General features: G+C 35.3%; 1 protein-coding gene across 11 annotated transcripts in view; it reads left to right on the top strand.

The window, feature by feature from the left end:
• PREPL (prolyl endopeptidase like) overlaps positions 1-20,581 on the top strand; it is a 69,837-nt gene that overhangs the window by 6,879 nt on the left and 42,377 nt on the right. For 9 of the 11 annotated variants that reach the window (XR_012003333.1, XR_012003331.1, XR_012003330.1 and 6 more), the window contains 4 exons: positions 9,319-9,441; positions 10,919-10,985; positions 11,587-11,793; positions 13,367-13,502. Coding sequence is in view for 6 of the 11 variants with exons in the window: in XM_072768201.1 (XP_072624302.1) it covers positions 9,319-9,441; positions 10,919-10,985; positions 11,587-11,793; positions 13,367-13,502 (533 nt within the window). In the remaining 5 variants the exon portion in view is untranslated. The remainder of the gene's footprint in view (positions 1-9,318; positions 9,442-10,918; positions 10,986-11,586; positions 11,794-13,366; positions 13,503-20,581) is intronic. The other 2 variants (XM_072768202.1, XM_072768206.1) reach the window with 1 other exon arrangement.

Below are 20,581 nucleotides of genomic sequence, written 5' to 3'. Positions count from 1 at the left end.
TAATAAAATGCTCACATACCCCAAATCTTGTATGCCATCATGTGTGACATACTTTCAGAAACACTGAATCAAGTCCCACATCAGGATCCCTGTGAGGAGCCTGCTTCTCCCTCTGCCTATGTCTCTGCCTCTCTCTCTCAGTGTGTGTGTCTTAAAAATAAATAAATCTTTAAAAAATATATATGTGTGTGTGTGTGTGTGTGTGTGTATATATATATATATATATATAAATTAAGTGATGTTACTCCTTACCTTAAAACTCTAATAGAATTTATTACATAAAGATAAAATCCAGTTTCCTAATTTTGTGCCCCCAAGGCCTTGCTGCATCTGTCTTTGTCTTGGTTTATGCCACTTTGCTCCCCATTCACCTTGGTAAAGCCACTGTGATCATCTCCCAGATCAAAGAACAGAACTCTTTCACATCCATCTTAGGGCCCATACATGCTGTTCCCTTATGCCATTTATCTCTACCTTAGTTCCTTCTCCTATTTTAGGTCTTAGTTAAATGTTACTTCTAAGAAAGTACATTTCTGACTGGTAACCAAAGTAACTCTTCCTCACTTAATTATTTTCTACTATAGCCTTGATTTTTTTCCTGCCACTTTATTATTATTTCATTGGTCATTTTCCCTTTTTGTTTTTGTCTTCCTAACTAAAATGTAAAATTCATAAGGGTAGGGGTATGCCTGTCTTGTTCAGCATTGTTTCCTTTTGTCTGAAACAGTGCATGATATAGTAATATTGTTGAATGAATGCTTGTCCCTGTAATTAGAGGCCTACATCAGTTTATAGAATGCCATGTCTATGGATTGCAATATAATTCTGGAACTAATCCCAAAATAAAGGATTGAGCTGGATGAAGAAATGACTCATGTAGTTAAGGCCCTGCCAAGCAGAGGTAGCAGCATGTATAAACGCTTCAGATCTACAGAGGAAACCAGTATGAGTAGTGTAGCCAGAATGATCAAAGATTAACCAAAAGAAGTAAGCAGGAGTCCACCTTCATTCATTTGCTTGTAGATACATATCCAGTTATCCCCATACTATTTGTTGAAAAGACTATTCTTCCATTGCATTTTATTCACACCAGTGTCAAAAATCAATCGACCATAAATGTTCAGTTTATCTCTTAATTCCCAGTTCTAACTTGTTGATCTGTATGTGTATCATTATGCCAGTACCACACTATCTTGATTCTATAGCTTTATAGTAGGTTTTGAAATCAGGAAGTGTGTGAGCTCTTTCTTTACAAAATGAAAAAAACAGAGCCACAAAGCCCAAGGTTAAGTAAAAAATTAGCAGTCAGAACTAGACATCAGGTAACCTGATTCCCAATCTTTCTTTTTTAGTATCTTTTATTACAAATTAGTACAAATGCTTATGAAATCCAAATACCATAATGAGCACTCATTACTCAATGTGACTTTTCTTAACTGGAAAAAAATAAACATTTGAAGACTCCTGTGTGCTTCCTCAATCACATTCCCAAATTTCCCCAGGGGTGGTCATTGTCTTTAATGTATCTATCCGTGTGTGTTTTTATGTAAGTTGCACATGTATTTGTATGTACAGATGACATATACGAGTGTTTTGCAAGTTTTGAGATTTTATATACTATATGTAAAATTGTTTAGCTTTTTTGTTCAACTTAAAATTTTGAGATCCCACATTAATATGTATGTTGCTAGTTCATTTAATACAACTACTATGTAGTGTTTCATTATATAATATACACAATCCATTTTCTTTGGACAAGTAAGCCGATTTTCTCCAGTTTCCAGACTTACCAAACAAAAGCTGCAAAGCACAATCTTACATATATATATCTCTTTATCTATATGTGCTAGACTGTCTTTAAAATTGGAATTCCTGATTGTATTCGCATGCTAATGTTGCCTTATGAAATAACTAGATTGGTAAAACCATTTTAAATGCAAATAAGGAATATATAAGAGTTCTGCATCTCACTTTATCAGACCTTTTTCCTTTTCTCCCAACAGATAAATGTGTCAAGTATGTCATCATCTAATATTCACTACCCTGATTAATAATGAAGTTGAGCATCTTTTCTGTGTTTATTAACCCCTTTGGTTTTATCTTGAATTACTTATTCATATACGTTGACCGTTTTTCCTACTGGGTTTTCTTTTTCTTACTGATTCATAAGAGTTCTTTACATGTCCTTTGTCTTTTATGTACTGTAGATTTCTTTTCTGTAATTTGTGCTACGTCTTTTCACTTTGTCTTTGTTTTGATAGGTTTTTAAATTTTTATGTTTTATGCTTTGTTTCATTCTACTCAGCAATTATTTGTTGAACACTTCCTATACACCATTCTAACAAGTATACAGCAGTGAGCAAAGGAACAAAAATCCCTGCCTTCATGAAGCTTACCATTCTAGTTGAGAGAAGAGAGAACAAAGAAACAAATGAATAAAACAAAGTATGTCAGAAGCAGTAGGTACAGTGAAACTTAAGACAGGGAAAGAATGAAGAGGCCATATTGAAATAAGGATTGTTATTTTAATAGGATGGTCAAAGAAGGCTTGTGAAGGTGACATTTGAGCAATAGCTTGAAGGAGGTGTTTGGGCATAGGGCATAGCAAGTTCTAAGAAAATGAGATAGGAGCAAGCCAATCACATTCAAGCAATATCAAAGAGGCCAATGTGGCTCAGATTAAATGGGTGTGGGAGGAGTATAGTAGTAGATGGGGTCATCAAGGTCATGGAACAAGGATCTTGCAGGCCATTGTAAGGATTTTCGCTTTTCCTCTTCCCCTCGGAGAACTTCGAAGAAGTGATATAATCTGACTTTAGGCTGACTCTAGCTCTTTTGTTGAAAACAGACTATGGAAGACAGCAGAAACAGTATTTGGGCTTTCTTCTTATCCAAAGGAGAAAAGATAACAGTATGAACAGAGTATTACCAGTATAAGAGTAATAAGTGGTCAGATTCTAGGTAGATTTTGAAAGTCAACTTGAAAACATTTGCAGATAACTTGGTTGTATAAAGAGAGAAGACTATGATTTTAAACCTGAGCATCTAGAAGGACAGAATTGTCATTTATCAGGATTAAAGTGATTGAAGAACCAGTTTTGGGGGTGAGAGGGTACGTGGGGAGATTGGAAGTTCTGTTTGGGGCATTTTTTGACATCCTTGTTAGTCCTTCAAGAAGAAATGTTGAGTAGTCAATTTGACAAACAGATTCAACTTGTGCAGTGGAAAGGTTCAGGGTAAAGCTATAAATTTGGGAGTCCTCAGCCTATAAAGAGCATTTAAGGTCATGAGGCTGGATGAGATCACCAAGGGAATTCAGGCAGATTGTAGATGAAGAAGTGGTCCAGGCCATGCAGATGTTAAGCCAGAGCATTTATATATTTTTTAAAGATTTGATTTACTTATTCATGAGAGACGGAGAGAGAGACACACACAGACACAGGCAGAGGAATAAGCAGGCTCCGTGCAGGGAGTCTGACATGGGAATCCCCATCTCCAGGACCACACCCTGGTCTGAATGCGGTTCTAAACCTCTGAGCCACCCGGACTGCCCAAGACGCCAGGGAATTTATTTATTTTTTTTTATTTTTATTTATTTATGATAGTCACACAGAGAGAGAGAGAGGCAGAGGGAGAAGCAGGCTCCATGCACTGGGAGCCCGACGTGGGATTCGATCCCGGGACTCCAGGATTGCGCCCTGGGCCAAAGGCAGGCGCTAAACCACTGCGCCACCCAGGGATCCCGACGCCAGGGAATTTAATAGGAACCAGTTAAAGAGACTAAGTAGGGCTAGTGAGCTAGGAAAACAATAAGCATGAGGTGTCCTGGAAGTCAAGTGGAGAAAAGTGTTCTCAGGAGGAAGTGATCAACTGTGTCATGATGTTTATAGGTCAAGTAATATCAATACTTGGAATAACATTTGTATTTTGTAGTGCTGTGGCCGTCAGTGACCTTGACAAGAGCAGTCAATGGAATGAGAAGGGCAGAAATCTTAGGCTCAAGAAAAGGGAGGAAAGGAATTTGAAGCAGGGGGCATAGGAAGCAATTACTTACCTTCATTTAACAATCACTTTTGAATAATGAAACAGCAAATATAGCTAGATTTTTTAATTAATTAATTTATTTATTTATGAAAGACACACACACAGAAAGAAAGAGAGAGGCAGAGACACAGGCAGAGGGAGAAGCAGGCTCCCTGCAAGGAGCCTGATGTGGGACTGGATCCCAGATTCTGGGATCATGCCCTGAGCCCAGGGCAGACGCTCAACTGCTGAGCCACTCAGGCGTCCCTGTAACTAGATATTTTAAGTGATTATAATTAAGGTTACTGAGAAGAATTTCACAGATGCTAAATAAGATGTGTACTAATATGAATGCACTTCAGGTGTATTAATTACAGATTTAGTACATTCCTGTGTAAAAACAAACCTTTTATCAAGTCAACGTAGTTCCCAATTTCTCTAAATTCTCTATTCCTAATTTAAGGTTTTATCCTTTTTTAAAGTTGATTATTTTCTGCTTTTTCCTGCATTTATGGAAATGGCCTGAAGACTTACCTCCTTTATTTGTGTTAGATGACATTAGATTTTTCTAATGATGAATCCTCCTTTTATTAAGATATATCCTATTTGGTCACATAAGGTTTTATTATTGTTGTTACTATTTTTTGTTTTGTGTGTTTTAAAAATACATTGATTCATTGTATTTTATTTTGGTGGGTTTTTTTAGTCCGTATTTTACAGTAAGACATTTTTTTTCTTTGCATATGAGAAGATTATCTGTTCCTTGAAGATTTAAGAAAGCTACCTTGGAAAGCATCTGGGTTTGGTTCCTCTTCTAAAAAGAGAACACTTGGGGATCCCTGAGTGTCTCAGTGGTTCGGCACCTGCCTTTGGCCCAGGGCACGATCCTGGAGTCCCGGGAATGAGTCCCACATTGGGCCCCTGGCATGGAGCCTGCTTCTCCTTCCTCCTGTGTCTCTGCCTCTCTATGTCTATCATAAATCAATCAATCAATCTTTTAATAAATAAATAAATAAAAAGAGAACACTTAATTACCAGCTTAAGTTCTTTGATAGTTATTGGTGTATAAAGCTGTTCTGTTTTTGGTTTTTGTTTTTTTGTTTTGGTTTTTGTTTTGTTTTTTTTTTAGATTTTATTTATTTATTCATGAGAGACACAGAGAGAGAGAGACAGGCAGAGGGAGAAGCAGGCTCCATGTAGGGACCCTGACGTGGGACTTGATCCCCAGCCTCCAGGATCAGGCCCTGGGCTGAAGGTGGCACTAAACCCTTGAGCCACCCGGGCTGCCCTGCTGTTCTGTTTTTTTATCTGTTTTGGTAATTCATTTATTTTCTAGAAAACATTCATTTTATCTGTGTTTTCAAATGTATAGGATAAAGATTTTTATTGTGGTTTTTTTTAATCTGTTATATCTGTAGTTATGCCATCTTATTCATTTCTAATATTCTTTTCCTAATTGCTTTCGCTCTACATGTCTTTTTTTAGTACGTTTTTCAGAGGACAACTTTTTTTAAATATAAAATAAAGCAACCAGCTTTTTATTGATCTTCTCTAGTTTATCAATTTCATTGAAACAACTTTATTCTGTTTCTCTATTCCCCTTTAGGTTTACTCTCTCTTAAGTTGAAATGCTTCGTGTTGCATTTCACGAGACTTTTATTTTTTTATTTTATTTTTTTTAAGATTTTATTTATTTATTCATGAGAGACACACAGAGAGAGAGAGAGAGAGAGAGAGAGGGGCAGAGACACAGGCAGAGGGAGAAGCAGGCTCCATGCAGGGAGCCCGATGTGGGACTCGATCCTGGGTCTCCAGGATCGCGCCCTGGGCTGAAGGTGGTGCTAAACCACTGAGCCACCCGGGCTGCCCTAATAAGACTTTTAATGTCAGTTTGTCCCATTATTAATGATGTTAAGGTTGATAATTTTGGTTAAGGTGATAATTGCTAGTTCTCTCCATAATTAAGGGGGCCTTATTCTCTTTGAAGTTACTAAGTAATCCATAGGGTAGTACTTGGTGCTGAATGAGCATTGGGTTACCCAACATCATTTCACCTAATAAGCTTAACAACCATTAATGATCTTTACCCTAATCAGTTGTTACACTGGTGTTGCTAATGATTTTCTAATTATTTCTACATTTATTAGCTGATACTATTTTGTAAAGAGAGTTTTCTTTTTTCTAATTTGGTGTATTTGGGAGTTTTTTGTTGTTTGTTTTGACTTGTTTTCAAATTACGATTTTTCCTATTTTTCAGGGTAATAACAGTCAAAATCATTATTCTTTTTGATGCTCAAATTTTCCCCAAATGTAGGAACCTTTACAAACTGGACGTTTTAACACATCTCCATTAAGCTTTGGGTATTTCTTTGCTTTCTCACATGCTTATTTTTAACTCTCCTGCCCTGGTCATGGAATTAGCCATTTATTAATGGTACTGTCTTGACCAAAAACTGTCCAGTGTGTTTCTCCAGTGTGCAATTTTTCTGCCTTTAGAATTCATTGTTCCCAGGGACACCTGGGTGGCTCAGTGGTTGAGCATCTGCCTTCGGCTCGGGTTGTGATCCCATGGTCCTGGGATCGAGTTCTGCATCAGGCTCCCTACAAGGAGCCTGCTTCTCTTTCTGCCTCTTGTCTGTGTCTCTCATTAATAAATAAAATCTTAAAAGAAAATTTGTGGTTGCCATAATGAAAGGTACATATTTCATCCTCCTGTTTCATAAGTTTCATTATTAAAATGGTTTTATGGTATGTCACCTCAAAAGTGGGAAAGAGTACCTTTTTCCACTAATGGAGTGATACTTTTCATATAACCTTAAAATTTTAAGTTAGAGTGATCCTCACCTCAGCTTCATTAGGAGTAGTATATGCCCTTCAAACCAGTAGACTATTAATATATTAAGATACTTGGCTAACATGGATAGGTTTAGCTGTATACTCTAAAGATGATGCTAACTGGCATTGTAAAACACCCAATGGGAGTTGTTGGGACAGGATTAAAACCAAAAACAACTTGGATGTTGAATATTTTAGATTTATGAATATTATATAAAATTGGAATTTATTTAAATAACTTGGATTTATGAATATTATATAATATCTCAGTTTTCCTGGGAGTAATTCCTTTTGAGGAAATATTTCAGATGATAATAGCTCTGAATTCTACTTTCATTTTATTAAGGCAGTTCTACTTCCATTTAATTGCTTACAGGGTTGTTTTGGTTTTGTGTTTTTTTTTTTTCTTTTTTTTTTTTTTTTTGAAGATTTTATGTATTCATGAGATCCACAGAGAGGCAGAGACACAGGCAGAGGGGAAGCAGGCTCCATGCAGGGATCCCGAAGTGGGATTTGATCCTGGGTCTCCAGGATCGCATCCTGGGCTGAAGGCAGCGCTAAACCGCTGAGCCACCCAGGCTGCCCATGGTTTTGGTTTAGATAAGCTCAGTTTATTGAAAATTTTGACCCAGAAAAAGGTTAAGGAAGTAAAATTAATTTTACTAAGTGGACAGGTATTCTCAGTTCTGTTGCCTTTAGCCCTACTTTAGCCATGGTTCGATAAGAATGAGGATTTTTTAAAAAGAAGAAGAATGGTTATTAAAAGTATCAGGAAAAAAATAAAAATAAAAATATCAGGGCCCAGCTCCCTGACACAGAATGTGTTAGAAACTGCAAGGTAGAAAGAGGTACTCTTGTTAGCTATTCTGACTTTACTTCAAAAGTTATAGTAGAATTACAGAAAAAATAACGTTATCTCAAAATGAAATAGCAATTCCTATTGCTAATTTAAAGGTTCAGGATAGATTTCTAGTGACCTTCTAATTTATGTTTCAGATGATAATAGGAAATTATTGATATAGATACTTCACCGCACTATGCTAGAGATCAACTCTAGATTTTGTGAAAATGCTAAAAAATAAATGAAAATCATATGAGCCTCTTCTATTTGGATTTCAAGTAGTTACTCAAGCGTATTAAGTATATGACTGAAGTATACACTGAATGACTTAGTCTCCCATAACAGCAATTGTTCTTAAGTGGAATCTAATCCAAATCATAAAGCATCTCCAAAAAAGTCCAAAGGAAAAATACTGAAAATTATTGTTTTTCCATTTAATTTGTTTTGGTGATACTTGTTTTATTCTTGTGTTTAATTTTAGATTGTAAGCTCTTTGTGATGTAAACTATATTTATAGCTTACATTCTCTAGTGTTTAAAGTCATGGATACACTTGTGCAATAAATATTTACCAGCTGTTAGAGGTCCTTACTAAGGCTTAGTGCCCCTCTGGCACAAATCACTGTACAGTTGTTGTCTTTGGCAGAAAGCTGATGTTGAAAATCTTGGCTAGAATGCTTTTGCTTAACCAAGACAAACCTCTGAAGTGTTGAATTAGTGAATATTTTTTTATTTGATAACAGGTTTTTGCGATATCCAAATTTTAATAATTCATGTGGAATTTACATGCTCACCACAGGTCACCTAAAGCTCTTAGCTTATTACATATTTCCAATAAGACATTGAATGCTTCTTTAGCTTTAATCTGTATCTCTGTTCATGTTCATTAATTGTCCATTATTTTTTCTTCTTTTTATAAGCAAACATGTTTTTTTCTTAAACTTAAGAAGAAGCTCTGTTTTACACAGCATTAATTAACCTTTTGATCTGATAAACAGTTCTATATGTGGGATTCCTTCTCCCCACATGAGAAGAAAATTATGGCTAATGAAGATCTTTAAAAAGACACATTTCTAAAAATATTAACTAATTAATTAATTAATTAAAAGACACATTTCTTGTAATTCTTACTGTGAATAAAATGTTGAACATTTATTAATAAAGATAATGTCTTCCTCTCTTTTTGAAATTTCCTTCCTTTTTAAGATATTGTAATACTTTGTATAACTCGGTAAACACTTTTTTCCTACCTCTTACCCCTGACTATTAAATATGTAAACATCCTTTCCTTTACTGCTTAATTTTGTATACACTTCTCTTATAGTATTTCTAAACATTCTCCAGTGCTTCTTAGTGCTTCAGCATGGTAACGACTTACCCATTTAAATTAGTATAGCCATCAGGTGTCCACCTTATTTCGTCTACATTTTTAAATGAAAAAGAGATTATTTATTGAGCTTAAGAAACAGCATTTAAGATCCTTGAACTGAATACTACTTCATAGGTATAGACCAACATGGTAGTACTTGCAAGAAAAGGAAATAAGGATGATCTCTAAAAAGCAAAGGTTTTTCTCTCTAGTTTGAGATGTTATGATCATACCACTAAAACTCTTTCCAGGATTTTCTGCCTATTAAACAAGAAAACGAAAAACCACTTTCAGAAAACATGGATGCCTTTGAAAAAGTGAGAACAAAATTAGAAACACAGCCACAAGAAGAATATGAAATCATCAATGCAGAGGTAGGATATCTTAATGTCTTTTTTTTTTTTTAAATCTGGTTTTACCAATCAAGATGCAAATGTGATTCTAGACATAATCCCAAATCAAAATTAAACTGCTTTAGTCTTTATACTGAAAAATTTAAACAACAAGGAATAAACAGTGCAATTTTTAAAACTGAAGATCAAAATTAATTTCTGTGTTAATTCTGGTTTTGGGGAACAGCCAATTCTGTATTTTTTTTTATTTTTTATTTTTATTTTTTTTCAATTTTTTTTCAATTCTGTTTTTAAATGTTTTAAATAATTCCAAGGAGATGTTCATATGAAACCATCATTCTTTTTTATTATTTGAAAAGATTTGATTGCTCTGTCTACACTTTTTTTTTTTTAATAAAAGGAAATTCACTTCAAGTAGTGTAATATCTTGAGAGCCAAATATTTGACCACTTACTGGTGTTACCACAGTCATAAATATCGAGTTGAAACAGACTGAACATTCATGTTGCAAATTTTTCAGTAAGACTGGAAAATAGAATCACAGCTTATAAATGAAAATCACATTCATAGTATAATGGAAATAACAGTAGGTTAAGAATTAGGAATTCCAGATTGAAAATAAGCCATTAGCTAGCAGGTAATAAGTGTGTCTTAGGCTACATGAAGTCCTATCAATCAATCAATTGTATTTAACATGTAGGTATTAGACAAGAGCACTATTAATATATTGGGTAATATTCTCTCAACCTCAAGTTGTCTATATCTGTAACCCAATTTATGTCAACCCATTAGATGCATTGTATAAAATCAAATTGATGGGCTCCTGGGTGGTGTGGTTGCCTGGGTGTTGGACTCTTGGTTTTGGCTCAGGTCATAATCTCAGCTGTGGCATAGAGCCCCTTGTCATTGAAGAGTCTGCTTGAAACTCTCCCTCTGCCCCCTCCTTCTGCTTACTTACTTGCTCTCTCTTATTCTTGAATAATCTTTTAAAAAAATCAAATTGAAACCATTTACAGTTGGTGGTGAGTGCATATTTTAGAAGAAAGAATCTCAGCAAGTTATTGGCTGGGTTTTCAGACTAACCTGAACCACTGTTTTCTTCATCTGCCTCATTTTGTATTACCTTAAAGATGCCGTTGAATCTTTTGTTAACTGAGCCCCACCAAAGGGATGTCACATACTCCCAAAATACAGCTAAAGCGGTTTGTACCATCATAAGAACCGAAACAGATTTTGTTATGCCTTCTCTTTGTTGCCTCTTATATTTATATATTAGAAACTCCTTCACTAATTGTGAATGTATGAAAACCAGATCTTAATTACTGTGTTGTAAAAAGTGATCCATTTTCTATTTTTTTATGTGTTCATTTGTAGACTTCATTAGGTCTGCTTTTTATGAAAGATCTCATTTCTTCTTCATCCTAAATGGTCAGACCACTAAACAATTAATTAAATTGTGTTTAAATTATTATTAAACCATTTATTTGTTTTTTGTCAGGTTAAACATGGTGGTTTCGTTTATTATCAAGAAGGTTGCTGCTTGGTTCGTTCCAAAGATGAAGAAGGTACACCATAGTTTTTCCTTTTTTCCTAAAGTGTTCTGATTTTTCATATTTCACATTTTTCGTAGGAAATTTGATAGTGATTTCTCAAAGGCATAGGAAATATATTTTAGATTATTTCTACTTTAAAAAAATGATTAGTTAATATCAGGGTTTGTTCAAGGTACAGTTAACAGCTATACCTAAAAGCTTTGGAGGGGAGAATGGAGGTTGTTTTGTTTTGTTTTGTTTTGTTTTTTTACCATCTCTAATATCCTATATTATACTATACTGGACATTTTACATGGATTATTCAATGTTATTACATTCTGTTAACTTTCTAGTTCAATGTTATTATATTCTGTTAACTTTCTAGTTTCTCCATAGTCTATAGGTACTAGACTATATCTGTCAAATAATAACACATAGGCTGATGCATAGATTAATATTGAATAACATAGGCTAATATTAAATAAGAAATATCAGATTCTTGATTTCAAGCTGGTATCAGAGCTGAAGGAAGCCAGAATGTAGCCTCTTATAGAAGGGGAATGCAAATTCAAATTTAAAGATTTTTTTAAGTACATCTTGTGGAGTTATCACTTTCATATTTTTCTCTATGCAGCAGATAATGATAATTATGAAGTCTTATTCAATTTGGAGGAACTTAAATTAGATCAGCCCTTCATTGATTGTATCAGAGTTGCTCCTGATGAAAAATATGTAGCTGCTAAGATAAGAACTGAAGATTCTGAAGCATCTACCTGTATAGTTGTGAAGCTCAGTGATCAGCCTGTAATGGAAGCTTCTTTCCCAAATGTGTCCAGTTTTGGTAAGCCATCAAACAAAACAGTCTTCTGTGTTAGGCAACTATAAGAGACTTGTCTATACCTTTGAAACATTTTTATTTGTCCATATGAATGAGAAGGTGAATGCCTAATCCTTTTATTCCTATGGACTCCATAGCTTCCTATCTATCTCTTATTCGGGAGACTTTCCCTTTAATTATACATCCAAATTCATGTTCATGTTTTTTAAAATATTACAGCCAGAATCCAAGCTGTACAGCTTTGATGTATCAATAATTCTTTGCAAATTTACCATTCAGACACCTTTTTGCATACAAATTGTATTTTGTGTGTTACTCAACTTTAAATTTAGGTTTTTTTTTTTTGTTTTTTTTTTTTTTAATTTCACGTCATCTTCTCAAGCCATTAGAGCAGATTGCCCAGAGTTACTACCAACAAACTTTGGAACATGTTGAACTTATTCATCAGTAGAAGTTGTGATATTTTGACTAAGAGAATCAACTTTAAATTTTCTTTTATCGGGACGCCTGTGTGGCTCAGCATTTGAGCATCTGCCTTCGGTTCAGGGTGTGATCCCGGAGCCCCTGGATCGAGTCCCGCATCGGGGCTCTCCTCAAGGAGCCTGCTTCTCCCTCTGCCTATGTCTCTGGCTCTCCCTCTTTGTGTCTCTCATGAATAAATAAATAAAATCTTATAAAAAATAAATAAATTTTCTTTTATCACTGAGTGATACATATGTTCATAGTTTGTTTCCGTTTTCATTTTCTGCCTAATTTTCTCCATTGTTTAATAATTAAGCACTTTTGCAGTGAATTGAAATTATAGTCTAATTGATTCTGAAACCTACTTTTGGTGGAGAGGGGGGAGGACATGGAGAGGGAGGTACGGAGGGAGAGGGATAGAGTATCTTAAGCAAGCTTCACGCCCCGTACCAAGCCCCACTTGTGGCTCAATCTCATGACCCCAAAATCATGACCTGAGCCAAAATCAAGAGTTGGATGCGTAACAGACTGAGCCATCCAGGTGCCCCCTGAAACATAAATTTTGTACATTTTAATCTCTCTCAAATCACGATGCACATTATACAGTGCTGTCTTATACAGTCACTGTCAGCCAGGTGGCAGTCATGATGTAATCGTGTGAAAACTTCTATTGACAGTTTCTGGTAAGATCAAGAAAACTCCAGCATTAAAATGTATTGGTAGTTTGAGATATCCTGTGGATTGAGGGAAGACAGAAAAGATTTAGGCATGAGAGAAAGTGATCCAGTGTTTCTTCAGACTTAAAGATTGTAGATGTAAACATAGTTCATTTCCTGTAAGCATGACTCTGACTGAACATTCCAATTCTTAATTAGAAACCTGAGAATGAGAACTGCTTGAAACCTTGGACTTGATGTAGCAACATTTTATTCTCCAAAAAAGCTGACTTCTACATAACATTGGTTAGATCTGATCAAACCAGTGTTTGATTTACATTTCCAGGGATGAGCTTACACATCTCTTCTTTGGTGGCACTCAAGTTTGAATGTGTTGTGCCCTATTTTTCAACTGCAAGTAATATATAATCTATAATTCTTTAATTATTTTCTTTCAGAATGGGTAAAGGATGAAGAAGAGGAAGATGTTTTATTCTACACCTTCCAGAGGAACCTTCGCTGTCATGATGTATATCGGGCAACTTTTGGTGATAACAAACGTAATGAACGTTTTTACACAGAAAAGGACCCAAGGTACTAGGATAATGCAATTAAATCTTTTTCTCCAGAGTTTTTCTCCAGTTATCTAAAGTGCTATTCTTAGTTGACATAAAATATTGATTTCAGCTAGAACCAGGTGTAATAGGTTAAGATGAGCATAATCATTCATTTATTAGTTGTTTGGATTCAAAATTGGAATCTCGTTATATTCATTCTCCACAGTGAACACAAATACACTATTAGACTGCAAAGACTAAGTTGCTAACATTCTCTGTAGACTGACATATGAAAAGAGTTGTTAATTAAATCTTTAATAGGGTTGCCATACTACATTTCTGAATCTTTTATAGGCCATAGGTAGAATAACATGGTGTCAGTTACAAAGAATTCACTACTCATTTCATATAGATTATCTACCTTTTAAATTGTTGTACTTTGAGCTGTGGTATCCACTGCTCTTTAAATTTCACTCTCCCCAGTATTTTGGTAATTCCTCTTTACTTCCTTATTATCTAGGACTCGTGTCCCATATTACCGTTTAGCAGGCTTGGGAGGAAATGACAGTAAGTTTATCTGGCAAAATCCCTTGACTCTTACCCAGATAAACTTTTCCAAATGATTTATGAGAAATTTTTCCTTAACACCAGGGTCCTGTCACCATATATGTTATTTAACAGTAAAGCTTGGACAATGAGCAGATTTTATATTTTTCTTTTTTTTTTTTTTTTTTTTAAGATTTTATTTATTCATGAGAGGCACACAGAGAGAGAGAGACAGAGGCAGAGGGAGAAGCAGGCTCCATGCAGGGAGCCCAACATGGGACTCGATCTCGGGACTCCAGGATCACACCCTGGGCCAAAGGCAGGCGCTAAACCACTGAGCCACCCAGGCGTCACTGAGCAGATTTTATAAGGAAAAAAATGACATCTATGTCAGTAGAGTTAATAGTCAGAATTAACTCATTTCATGAAATTTCTCATCATTTCATGAAATTTCAGAACTGATAAGGATCTTAATGAAAATCTTATATAGCCCCTAGCCCCCTAGTTTTTATTAAGAATTTGAGGTCTAGAGAAATTCTATTATTCCAGACCGTAGAACTAACATTCTTGGACTAGTAATGCTGTCATTGCTTTTTTAATTTTTTTCCTTCTCTGATAATGATTGTTTTTGAGAAATTATCAGAACAATTCATATGATTCCACTATTTTATGTATCGTCTTTCAAGGATATCTTTTGGAGACGTGACAGTTTAAGCTAGTAATGTATTCTGTTATATCAATAACTTAGGACTACAGACCATTTGCCATCTTGTGAATGAAGCTCAGAATGAACACAGCAAGCTATATCCTTGAATAAGATACTTGTTTTCCATATATTGTTACCCATCTAATTTCTAAGAGAAAAGTGGAAAAAAAAGTGGAAACTACTTGGTTTGTACATGCTTTTCTGCCCCTTAAGGAGCTAACCAGTTATGGGTAAGCCTCATTTGACATTCAGAACCCTGATCTACAACACAAACGAGTCTATAGATTCTTAACACTTTATAATCCCCAAATCCAGAGGGGAGGACCAAAAGGGAAAAGCAGAATACCCAAAGCGAAAATATAAAGGTCTTCAAAGAACTTGTAAAACACAGAGTTGCTACTTTACTGTGTTTGCTTTGATCCTTTTCTGTTCTCATAAGTAAAGTTTACCAAAGTATGTAATTTCCATTTACCTGCCCTTGGTGGTCCAGTTTTGGGTACCTGATTTTTTAAAAGGTATTGTCATGAATTTGCCAAAAAAGAACTCTTAAGCAACCACATTTATCTGCTTTGTTTCCAAGTGTTTGAGTAAATTTGGAAATATTTCCAGAGCCATTTAATTCACACATTCTAGGGAGAGCAGAACTATATAGATTCTAAAGGGAAAGATCGGAACAAAATTAGAAAACCTTTTTCAGTCACTGAAAAACACCTCCCTCACCACCACCAAAAACTATTACTGGTACAAATGCTGTTCACTATAGATTTACAGTTTCGTTCATCACTAGAAGCCAGAACAGAGCTAAGTTGAAAAAGCCCTGGGAGGTTACTGAAACTGCCCTGGTCATTTTTTTCTTTTTTTTTTAAAGATGGGTCTTTTTTTTTTCTTTTTTTTTTTTTTAAGATTTTATTTATTTATTTATTCATAGACACAGAGAGAGAGGCAGAGACACAGGCAGAAGGAGAGGGAGAAGCAGGCTCCATGCAGGGAGCCCGATGTGGGACTCGATCCCAGGTCTCTAGGATCACACCCCAGGCTGCAGGCGGCGCCAAACCATTGTGCCACCGGGGCTGCCCCTGCCCTGGTCATTGAATGAAGACTGGGGGTCCAAACCCCAAAGATCCCAATGAGGACAAGTCAGGGCAGTGCTAAACAGTTATGTCTTAGAAATTTCAAGTAAAAGGGATTTTAGAGGTAGACCTTTAATTTTTTTTTTTTTTTAAGATTTTATTTATTTTTACCAAAGAGAGTATGCACACAAGCATGGCGGGGGGGGGGGGGGGTGCTGACAGCAGATGGAGAAGCAGACTCCTCGCCAGGCAAGGAGCTTGATATGGGACTCAATCCCAGGACCCTGGAATCATGACCAGAACTGAAGGCAGATGCTTAGCCAATTGAGCCACCCAAGCACCCTGAGAAATAGACCTTTAACTACTTTTAGAAAGTAGTTTTTTGAAATCTAGAGACAGTTAAAGATTTACATGAAATTATACAGTTGATTAGGTAAAAAACCAGACTCCTGCATCTTCTAGTACTTGATACTGCCCTTCCTTTGCAGTAGAACCTAAATTCTTGAGTGAAAAATGAAATTAGCCTGGAATGTCCCCTTTTCCTCTACGTGGTAGATGGTTCTAGCCTTATTTCTTACACAGATTGTTTGATCTTGGACAAGCCATTTCTTGCTCAGTTTCTGTACCCTTGGTAATTACTTTACCTAGGTCATGCTTGGGATTTGGATAATGACACTCACATATTGATTCCAAAAGTCTTTCTGGTTTATTTTGTGCTTCTGTGTTTCTTCCATACCTATACCTATCTTTAAATTATTTATGCAAATTAAAAAACTTTGCAAATCATTTCAGACTCATCACTTAACATAGCCAATAATACTGCAGAATGGGAAATTAGAGTTTGCTACCCATGCAGGCATAACGGTCACAACCAGTGTAATTAATAAAAAGACATGTTTGCTTATTAAAATTGAAATTGATTTTGTGTACTACAGCATGGTCCCTATATGTAATTTCATAAAAACAACCTAGAACTGCTAGATTATGAACAGAGACTTAGTCACTTTTACCTTTGTGTCTTTATTGATAACTAGAATTCTAGGCCTGTATTATTGCCATTCATTGAGCCCATTGAGTAAATGGTGCACTTAGGTCAGTTTCTCTTTTTCAAGCTAAAATCTGAGTTCAGTGATGACTGTGAGTACCTTTTAACCATTGGATTCTTAGCAGTATAAAGCAGAATTTAAAGTGTATGTGACCTTGTGGTAAACATAGAATAACATAAACTTATCAAATCACTGTTGTACACCTGAAACTAATGTAACATTGTACATCACCTATACTCAAAAAAAAAAGTATGTGTTGCTACTAAATCATAAATTAAAATTAATTCAAAAATACCGTACTAGGTGAGAAAAATGAATAGTATGATATCAACTTATTTTTAACACTAGGCAGAATTATTTTCATGATCAGGCAAAATATATTTCAAGTTTAAAAATAAGTATCAGAAAAAAAATAATAAGTATCAGGGCAACCCAGGTGGCTCAGCGATTTAGCGCTGACTTCAGCCCAGGGCATGATCCTGGAGACCCAGGATCGAGTCCTGCATCGGGCTCCCTGCATTGAGCCTGTTTCTCCCTCTGCCTGTGTCTCTGCCTCTCTCTTTCTCTCTGTGTCTCTCATGAATAGATAAATAAAATCTTTTATATGTATATATATAGATTTTATTTTTATATATAAATATAAAAATATATATTTCTATATATATATATATAGAAATAGAAATAAATAGGAGAATGAATTGGCCTTAGTTCTTTACATTCCTTGTCTTTTCCTTGAATTAAAAGTTCTTTTATATCATTCTATAACTTGTTTTGTTATGCACACATTTTTTTTAAAGTTTTACTTTTTTCAGCTTTATTGAAATGTAATTAACATATAAGACAATTTGAAGGTATATGTGGTGATTTGATACATATACCTATTACAAAATGATTAACACAGAGAGGTAGTTAATATCTCAATCATCTCACAGATTACCACTTTTTTGTGTATGGTGGGAACATTTAAAATCTACTGTCTTGGCTACTTTTGAGTATATAATACTGTACTGCTAGCTATAGTCATCATGCTGGACATTCAATCCCTACATCTTATTCATCTTATATAATTGAAGATATGGGGGCATCTGTCAGGCATTCGACTGTTGATTTCAGCTGAGGTCATGATTTCAGGGTTGTGAGAACAAGCTCCACGTTAGGCTCTCCAGTGGGCCCTGGGCCACCCGCCTCCCCCCCCCAAATGAATGAATGAATGAACAAACGAACCCTTTATTGGTTATCTTCCCCCATTTCGCCCAGCTCTCAGCCCCTGGCCACCATTCTACTATCTTTCTGTGAGTTTCGCTTTTGTAGATTCCACGTATAAGTGACATTATGCAGTATTTGTCTTTTTCTGTTTGACCTATTAGCATAATGCCCTCAAGGTCAATCCATGTTGTGGCAAATGGCAGGATTTCCCTTTGTTATGGCTGAATAATACACATGGCTGAATAATACTCCACAGTGTGTGTGTGTTTGTGTGTGTATTCCTTATTCATCCATCAGTGGACACTTCGGTGGTTTCCACACCTTGGCTATTGTTAATACTAGTGAACTTGGAAGGACAGATACCTCATTGTGATCCAGACTCCATTTCCTTTAGATAGTACCCAGAAGTGGGATGATTGAATCATATGGATTCAATCATATGAATCCTTTTTTGATTTAAGATTTTATTTGAGAGAGAGTGCACTTGCAAGCCGGATGAGGGGCAGAGAGAAAATGGGAGAGGGAGAAAATCTCAAACAGATTCCCTAGTGAGCACAGAATCCAACACGGGGCTTGATCCCATGACTCTGGGATCATGACCTAAACTGAAACCAAGAGTCAGATGCCTAACTCACTAAACCATCCAGGTGCCTCTCCTTTTTAAATTTTTTTTGGAGAACCCCCTTTTTTTTTTTTTTTGCCCTAATAGCTGTATCAGTTTACATTCTCACCAGCAGTACACAAGGGTTTCCTTTTCTCCACATACTCACTAACATCAGTTACCACTTACTATGTGTCTTTTTTGATAATTCTAACATGTTAGAAGTGATATTGTGATTTTGATTTGCATTTCCCTCATGATTAGTGATGTAGAACATCTTTTCATGTATCTGTTGGCCATTTGTATCTCTTTGGGAAAATGTCTCTTCAAGTCTTCTGCCCATTTTTAAATAAGATTTTTTTTTTTGAGGTATAGGGGTTTCTTATATATTTTGAATGTTAACCCTTTATCAGATATATGGTTTGCAAATACTTTATCTCATTCCACAGGTTGCCTTTTCAATTTGTTGTTTCTTTTGCTATGTAGAAGCTTCTTGGTTGAATGTGGTCCCACTTACTTATCTATCTGTTTGTACTTATGGTATCATTAAAAAAAACATTGCCAAGACATTTATGTCAAGGAGCTTTTTCCCTATATTTTCTTCTAGGAGTTTCACAATGTCAGGTCTTATGGTTAAATCTATTTCAAGTTAATTTTTGTGAGTCGTGTATGATAGGGTCCAATTTTATTAGGATGGTAATTTCAATAGCTTAGGATTATCCAGTTTTCCCAATAGTTTCTTGAAGAGATTTTCCATTCCCTTCTGAGTATTCTTGGCTCCCTTATCAAATAAATATATACATGTAAATATATATATTTATATGTATAAGCATTTACACAAATATTTATGTATTATATATATTTATATATTACATATAAATATATTTATATTGGTATATACATTCTATGTAAACAAATATACATATGTATTGACCATATATTCAAGAGTTTGTTTCTGTGTTCTTAGTTCTATTCCAGTGATCCAAGTGTCTATTTTTTTAAGATTTATTTATTTATTAGAGACTGTGCACATAAGCAGTGAGGGGGGCAGAGAAAAAGAGAGAGAAAGTCTCAAGCAGAATCCCCACCAAGCATGGAGCTCAGTCTCATGACCCTGAGATCATGACCTGAGCTGAAACCAAAAGTCAGATGTTCAATTGACTGAGTGCCACCCAGGAACTCCCCACCCCCACACCAAGTATCTATTTTTATGTCAGTACAATGCTGTTCTGATTAGTATAGCTTTGTAATAGAGTTTGGGATCAGAAAGTATGATGCCTTTTACTACTTTCTCACAATTGCTTTGGCTATTTGAGATCTTTTGTGGTTCTCTACAAATTTGGGGATTATTTTTTCTACTTCTGTAAAAAATGCCATTGGAAATTAGGGATTGAATTCAGAGTATAGATGGCTTTGGAAAGTGTGGACCTTTTAATGATACTCATTCTTCTAAATCATGAGTATGGCCTATCTTTCCATTTATTTGTGTCTTTATTTTCTTTCATCAAAATCTTAAGTTTTCAATGTACAGATCATTTCCCTCTGTGATTATATTTATTCCTAAATGTTTGTTTTATGATGCTATTTTAAATGCGGTTGTTTTGTTTCTTTTTCAGACATTTTACTGTTAGTATATCAAAACACAACTGATTCTAGATGTTGATTTCACATCTGCAACTACTGAATTCATTTATTAGTTTTACAGTGAAACCTTTGAGGTTTTCTATATACAAAATCATACCACCTGCAAATCCTTTCTAATTTGGATGCTTTTTATTTCTTTTTCTTGCTTGATTGTCCTGGCTAACACTTCTAGTACTGTGTTGATTAGAAATAGTGAGAGTGATTGTGTGTAGTTACTGATCTCAAGAGGAAGAAAAAACTGTTCAGCTTTTCACCATTGAATATGGTGTTAACTATGGACTTGTCCATATATATGGA

Source organism: Canis lupus, chromosome 11 (assembly GCF_048164855.1).
Source record: "Canis lupus baileyi chromosome 11, mCanLup2.hap1, whole genome shotgun sequence".
NCBI lineage: Eukaryota > Metazoa > Chordata > Mammalia > Carnivora > Canidae > Canis > Canis lupus.
Note: the sequence above shows the minus strand (reverse complement) of the source record. Positions and strands in the feature narration are given on the sequence as shown.